General features: G+C 43.2%; 1 protein-coding gene across 2 annotated transcripts in view; it reads right to left on the reverse strand.

Annotated features, from left to right (window-relative positions):
* The window catches only part of LOC109994195 (prospero homeobox protein 1), a 33452-nt gene extending 26072 nt beyond the window's left edge, over nucleotides 1–7380 (reverse strand). The window contains exons 1-2 of one of the 2 annotated variants that reach the window (XM_020647422.3): nucleotides 7044–7380; nucleotides 2230–4284 (exon numbers count right to left, since the gene is read on the reverse strand). In XM_020647422.3, the coding sequence (XP_020503078.1) occupies nucleotides 2230–4218 (1989 nt within the window). In that variant the 5' untranslated portion in view covers nucleotides 4219–4284; nucleotides 7044–7380. The other variant, XM_020647423.3, reaches the window with a different exon arrangement.
* Nucleotides 7381–7743: the final 363 nt, after the last annotated feature.

Here is a 7743-nt window from a genome sequence, read left to right on the forward strand (position 1 = left end):
AGACAGAGAGGGAGGGAAAAAGAGACCTCTTTTTCAGTAAGGCAAGGTGGGATGTATTTGAAAGCTGTGCACTCACACTTAGATTCATTTCTTTTTACTACTTCAATTAGGATTAGCATCCTTTTACCCATCCTGGTTTTCACCTCTCAAGCCATAAACACAACATCACCTCCCTTCAGATGACAATTAGGAAGCTTCATATCTCCTGATGAGGCATTTTCATCTCCAATTCACTCACAGCTTGCAAATGTAATTGTGATTGGACTTAGGGGTGACGTGCACGGCTATTATTTTGTCATGATGGCACACTCATACCAGCTGGCCCACTGTTTGCCTGCCACATCTGACAAGACATCATCATTCTCACAACACTTCCCCAAAGCCCAAAGTCATGAGAGGAAAATAGCTGCACCACTTCCTAATTCCAGGTGTAAGGACAAGAATATTTGGAGTCGGTCTGAGAACAAATGGGGAAATTGATTGCAGCCATCTGCTCCGTAGCGCTGAAAAAACCTTGTGAACTTGAACGCACCTGCAAAATGTCTGACAAACTGTCACTGGCAAAAAAAAAAAAAAAAAAAAAAAATATATATATATAGGTATATATTTTTTTACAACTGTCAAATCAGCTATTGGTAGGGAAAAATTGGATAAAGATAAACTGATCCAGAGAAGTCATGCTAATTATAATATATATTTTTACGCATAATATATATACGAATCTATATTGTGTACATGTGAAACTTCCTACTGTAAACCTGTGGATTTAACTATGTGAATCAAAAAAAAGAGGAAAACAAACACCTATGTGTTCTTCCTCCATTTGGGGGAGTACATCTGTTAATGCCCTGCATTTATAAATGCTACTATGAAAGCCACAGCATCTGGCATATGTGGTTATCGTTTGATTGTTTTCTACTTTCTCTCTGTCTCTGTGTGTCTCTCTCTCCCTTTTCTCTTTTCATCCCTCCATCGGGAACCCGTAGAAGCAAAGGATTATGGATCTCTGGAAAGCATTCACCCTTGGGTCAGAAGACAAGACAAGGCGAGGTAATGAAAGATAAACAGCTCGCTGCAAACACCTGTTAACGTCTGCTTCAAAGAAAAGACAGGGAGGAGGGGGTTTGCAGGAGGGAAAAACAAAAAAAAGAAGTATTTGGCTGCCAAGCAACAGCCAAAGGGCCCCCCGGGCTGTTGACAGATCTTTATGAAATGAAAAAAAGAGAAAAGAAACGACAATGATTGTGGGCTTTTTACAACAGCGATGGATGATAAGAGGAACACAAGAGAAAACACAAGCAATCATAAATATACATCTTTACTGAGTCCTCAGGCGAACCTTTTGTGACACGCACTCACGCAAAAGATACACACACGCACACTGACACATACACATCTGAACAGGCTACGCACTCAGGTAAAAACAGGAGACAAAAAGGTGTCCAAAGCACTATATATACTTATATTTTTAAGAAATAGAGGTTGGATTAAGTTCTTAATATAGTGATGAATGTTAATTACTTGAAGACAATGCTTTCTAAGATCAACCAAGAGGTCAAACTTTCACAAGGGCCAAGGAGTGTTGAATACTTACGGACTAAGGAGTCAAATGGGAAACAGAGAAGGAACTGAATGTATCTGTTTAAGCTATTAGTCCTGAGTCTCTGTGGGATTCAATTTGAGCCTCCCATAGGGGATAGCCTCTTTATCTCTAGGGCATGATTGGGGCACACAGAAGTTAACCTATAAGGGAAGCTATATAACACCATTGTGTGCCAAGTTTCAGGATAGTATCTCACTCCTAGCTCTTTTAGGCCATTTTTGTAAAAAGAACTGGGGCAGTAAATATCGTGGGGACCTAATCTTTGTGAGTAAGTGATATGTGACAAGAAAGCTTTTAAGGCACTTAGGATTGAAGATGGAAGAAAAGGCTGTTCGGTGCTGTGAGAAGGAAGAGGTATGAGTGTAAAAATAAATACAACAATGCAGTACAATGGAGAGGAGAACAGCAGTGGGAGGAAAAGTGATTCATCAACAATTTCTCAGATTCTTAGGCTAGTTTAAACAGACTAAAAAAGATTTGATTTTTAACTCTTTGGGGCTCAGATGCAACCTTGCACACTTGTCTCTACCACCCCTACCACATGAGCTGGTTCAAGGTAAATAAATTATTATTGCCTTTCTACCCTCTGAAAACACACTCACTACACAGATATTTTTAAAGGATACATTGCTGCCTGAGTAGGGTGAGATGTCAGACATGTCCTGGAGGTCACCGCATTCAGACTTGATGAGGGACAGGGAGAGTCCCTCAGCTGTGCTGCCAGGGTGCGCTGGTGAAAGAGAACGATGGTGGTGCCCAAGGTGACCTGATGCCATCTTGGTCCTAAGGCTGGTGGTCTCCCTGGACAGGTCCATGGAATCTGGTGAGGAACGGTCCTTTCCTGGGTAGCCACCTGTAGGTGCACCGAGGTGACTCTGGAAAGGGTAGCCCATGAGAGGCAGTGGAAATGGGTGTCTAAAGGATGGGGGGCTGAAGCCCATGGATGCAGAGAGTGAGGAGGGGTGAAGGGCAGGGTGGTGGTGTCCACCATGAGCACCCACAGCTGAGGACTGGTGGTGGTGCTCACTGGGGGTCTTCCTCACGACTAAGGGCAGTGCCTCGGTTTGGTCATTGGTGGCACCTGGCATTCCTGGCATGCTTGCAAATGAGTCTAGTGGATTGGGAATGATGACATCACCAAAGCACTGCAGCCTCTGGTTAGCGGTGTGGAAGTTGGGGTTGTCTCCATTGACAACAGTGGGGAATCTTTCTGGAGGTATGGATAAGGGTGGAAAGGCCTGCTGGGGTGAAGGGCGGGGAGGCTTGGCAAACACCTTAACCACTGTGTCCACCACTTGGGTCATGGCTGAATTAAGTTCTTGCTTCAGTGTTTCTGCCAGTTGTTTACCTTCAGCATGCATGGAGGAGCCTGGACCTCCCGTTCCTTTGCTCCGGCCGATCCCCTCTCTCCTTGGCTTCCCTCCGTCTGCCAGCAGGGCTTGCTCCTGAAGCAAAGCCCTTGCCCTGTCCAGGAAATGGCCGGGGTCCAGGTCAGACATCTCATTGTCAGAGCGCAAGTCATCTCCACCGCGGTCATCACCGCCGGTGTCAGACCTGACTGGGCTGTCCTCGGACATGTTTCCTATGTCATTGTGGAGGTCATTGTGTTCCGAGTCATCAGTCGAGTCGTAGATCTGAAAGAACTTCTCCTGCAGCTGACGTAGCTGCTTTTGCATGTCCTCCAGCTGAAGCTTCAGTTGCCTTCGCTCCTCCTGCTTCTGTTCCTTCCTCTGGCACACCAGCTGGGTGAAGCTCTGCTGTTGCTGCTGAGGAAGACGCTGCTTACGCTTGTTCTCTCGGCTGCTACTGCTGCAAACCTCACCTCCTCGTGGGCTGCTTGGGGCATGTTGCTGAGACTGAGGGGGTGGACAGTCTAGCTCGATCTCCCTATCTCCATCCATCTCATGGTCACGCTCGTGACGTGAAGCAGCAGGTACCACAACGCTGGGTGAATGGCTCATACCACGTATAATGTTTTCTACCCTGGCTCGCTTGGCACGCAGGTGTTCATCGTTGAGACGTTCGATATCAAAGGCGGCCAGACCAGGTGGACGGCCAAACGGTGACAAGCATTCTTGAGGGGTGCTGTCCTGGGAGGAGTTACTGCAGGCATCCTCCTGGTGAGCATCTGAACTTGCATTGGAAAGTCCTGATCCAGGGAAGACGATGTCCCCTCTATCACCTCTGTCGCCTCTTTCTCCCCTCTCGGGTCCTCCTCCATTTTTAGCCATGTTATTCTTGAGAAGCTGGGAGATAATGGTGGTGCCAGGGAAGGGCATCATGCTGTCCTCGTATGAGTTGGCCCTCTTCAGTAGCTTCCGGAGTACATTGGACTTGGACTCACTGTCGCTGGCTGATACAACGCCAGGCCCACCATGTGGCTGCACTACAGAGCACTCCATGGAGTCGTTGTCTGATCCGTGGTGAGAGTGGGAGCTCAGAGAGTTCATGGCACTGAAAATGGCTGCTTTGGCGCGGGCAATGTTATCAGTGGTTGTTGTTGTGGCTGAGGCTGCGGAGGAGGCTGTGCTGCCCACGGTCCTCTTAACACCAATGTCCACACGTCTTCGCTTGGTCTGTCTGTTCAGGAGGGATTCGCTGTCATGGTCCGGCATCACGGGCTGCTGCTATTGGGCCATATCCCACAAACCCAGTCCTCTAGGATCAAAGCCTCTGAGTACCTGTTGGCAAAAATTCACACATTTATGACTCACCAAGGTGAAAAATGTTTTCAGAATCTAAGTCGCTCACTTAGACGGGACACGTTCTAGAACACAATCAAATCTACCAACCGCTACAGAAATGCTGATATTATTAAACCAAAGAGTTTTGAGAGCAGGCAATCCCTCCTTATTTATCTCCCTAAGAACAGTGACATTTCATTTGATATATAAAGTTGTGAGGAAAAAGGGGTGAACAGTGAAAGTGAACAGGCAAGATGAGGTCAGAGTTAGGCCTTGGATCGACATTCCAGGACAAAGTCCTACATTTTATCCTGTCCCCTTTTACACGCCGCGCGACACTGAACCAGTTCCCACGGAACACAAAGCTGCATAAAATTATGATAATTACTTAAGTACTTGTCCTCATTTCCATATTTGTGTGGTGTGAGCCAACATAGAAGCTATTAACAAACAAAATTAAATTAAAAGAACAAGGTTAAGACTATCTTAAATGTGTGGTGTAAAAGAGGAGTAATTGCAAATAGAACATGTACACTTAAAACATCTTATTCAGAAAGTGAGCTCTGGTTGCATAAGATCAACAAAACATGCTAAATTTAAACCATGTTTTAAATGTGTTATTCTAAAATGTAACATTTGTGTTTAAATCAATATAACCATCATATCTTAAGCAATGGGGATGGTGACAGATAAAAGAAAGACAAAATAGGCCTATTGATTTTGGTGCCAGCGTGAGCTCACTTCTGTGTTTTTTGTTTGTCTTTTCATCTGGCAAGGGCAGTTAATTCTGCTCAAATGAATAGGTCGCAAGGGTCAACTCTGGCAAGGAGCAACTTAAAGCGCTCATACAAAAACCCTAATGCCTCCCTGAAAACAAAACGTTTTGTCAGAACGGGCCTGCATCATTAATGCTATGTAAGCAGCAGTGGCAGTGTCTTAGTCACAGCCATATCAGATGCATCCAATCTCAAATGAAGTGATATTATCAAAGACAATCTCAATGCTTCTCATTACAAAAAATATACATTGACATGTTAATCGACTGTTAATGAAACAATGTTTTATATGGGAATAAAAGTAGCAGATATTTAAACAATTTACAGAACAATTAGTATTTTTCTTTTTACACTCCAGAAAAACATCTCCCATTTCAAACTCTCAGTGGCTCAAACAAAAAACTATAAATTATAACAAATTCAAAAATTATATCTTAACTTCAGTTTTATAGTAAATATTCTAGCTATTCATTTTTTGTCATTATCAATACAAGAACGTCACTTTAACATTCTAAGATCAATCTTAAATACATGTATTTGACGGCTCTGCTTCAGTGCTAAGTGAGAAAAATACACTCCATCAATTTTTTGCTTTCACTTTAAAAGTAAACTGTATTATCTTATTGCTGAATATGGAGCGCACACATGCAACTTTGCTGTTGGCTTTGTTATACGCTATGTGTAGTGTACTTAACCACACAACTGTTAGAGTTCCACTCTGAATTTTAAAGATAAAACTGTACGCGTAAAAAACTGTTGCAGAGAATAGATTGGGTAAGATTGTTTGTTTTCTTCATTTAAACACAACTATATCCAACACTTTTCTTAAATACAGCCCTTAAAAATGGCTTTGGTCCAAGTCTTTATAGCCATATCAGCAGTTCAAACAAGAGGTGATATATCTCCAAGAAAAAAAACACTTGACTTGATCACTTAAGGGTCTTAACAATGAGCTTGAAATAGTCACCAGCACCTGTCTTTTCTGAAGGCGCACCTGTCTCCCATTGCCCATGCGCACTCTGTCTCTTGTAATAAAAAACCTTTCAAGTTATGAAGCACACATATGAACAGTATAGATGTGCACAAAGCTCCAAGTTCCATAGCCCTCAATTTGTTATACATGCTTCTTCACTGGAAAGCGTTTTTATATCTCGGAAAAGTTTAACCCTGACATGAGCAAAAGTACAAAATAATGAAAAAAGTTCAGGCTTGAAACATGGTCCATAACACACATTTCCAGTGACTTTTTTTGGAGTCAAACAAAAAGTCCAATAACATTTAACACTAAAATTGTCTATTTGATCAGTCAGTGGACTGATAAGATTTGAAAACCTGAGAGACACAGTTGAACACACTTATTTACACAACAATAAAGCCTATACCGGCAGCTTTTCATAACCATGATCCAAAAGTGCTGCCGGAGAGGACAGAGAACATATTCATAAAACAGGACAACTGACAATGTCTTTAACTTCCTGAGTAAGGATTTTGTCTCAATAAAAAATCATGTTTTAGGTGCTGAGGTAAGACCAAGCCCACAGGACAAAGACAAGATGAGGTACCAGCAAATTCATAGAAGAGATCAAACCCATAAAAGTCTCAGTTTCAGTCTAAAATCAACGTATGTTTAAATCTTGTTCCTCCTTGAAACAACACCGACAACAAAAAACTTGCTTCCCAAACTTACTTAGTAAAGTTTAAAATCAACTTGATCTCCGCCGTGATGAGGAAGGTTGGGCTACGGTCCGCAAATCATCCTCGAAAAAACACGGGCTGCACACGCAACTCTTTACAACACATCCAGATAAGGGGAACGAAACACAGCAAATAGTTCTCGTATAGATATGATTAGCTGCTGATCAGCAGAATAAATTTGCGCGTTAATGATGTTTGATTTGTTTATTTTTTCCACCCACCGCGCGCAAGCGATGCAGAAAGAGAACAAGAGAGAGGGAGGTATCCGAGGACAAGGTTACTTACCCTTTAGATGAAGAGGGGGATAACCTGAACTCCTACGGCGTCAAAAGGAGAGAATTAACGCAGCGGACTGCTGGATGCAGGGATACTAAAACAATTTCTCAGAGAAGAAAGAGCTGGAATAAAGTCGGCAGCGCGAGCAAAAGGACGAAAACAGGAAAAATATATAAGATGAAAAGAGCTCTTGCGCGTCGGTCTCTCTCTCGCTATCCTCTGCTGTGACTAAAAGAGTGAGAGACATAGAGAGAGTGCAAGAGAGAAAGAGAGGGACTGCGTGTGTGCGTCTCCGAGGCGCACTGGATGAGAGCACTGGATGCTGGAGCGCTCCTCTGCCACTAAGATTCACTTTAAGATGCGGCTGAAGGAAACAGGAAGACGTGCGCGTCACGAGCGGCGTGATGTAACTGTCGCTACCTACCAATAAGAAGCGTCCGTCCGGTCCGGAGAACAACGCACTGAACTTGACCAGGGAATGGGACTTGAGCATGCAACTAAAAAGAGAGAGAGAGGAAAAAAAGGATATACCACTTTTACTAATCTCTTTCTTCTCAAATCAACGTCCTGCGCGAGTAAGAATCATTACGCACTTTGACATTAAACCATTATAACACATATTCTACATGTTTGTAAACATGTATTGTCATGTTAAAGTCTAATACTGATAGGCTCCTATAATAACTAATAAAATAGGCTAAGTGTTGCT

This window comes from Labrus bergylta, chromosome 15 (assembly GCF_963930695.1).
Source record: "Labrus bergylta chromosome 15, fLabBer1.1, whole genome shotgun sequence".
Classification (NCBI taxonomy): domain Eukaryota; kingdom Metazoa; phylum Chordata; class Actinopteri; order Labriformes; family Labridae; genus Labrus; species Labrus bergylta.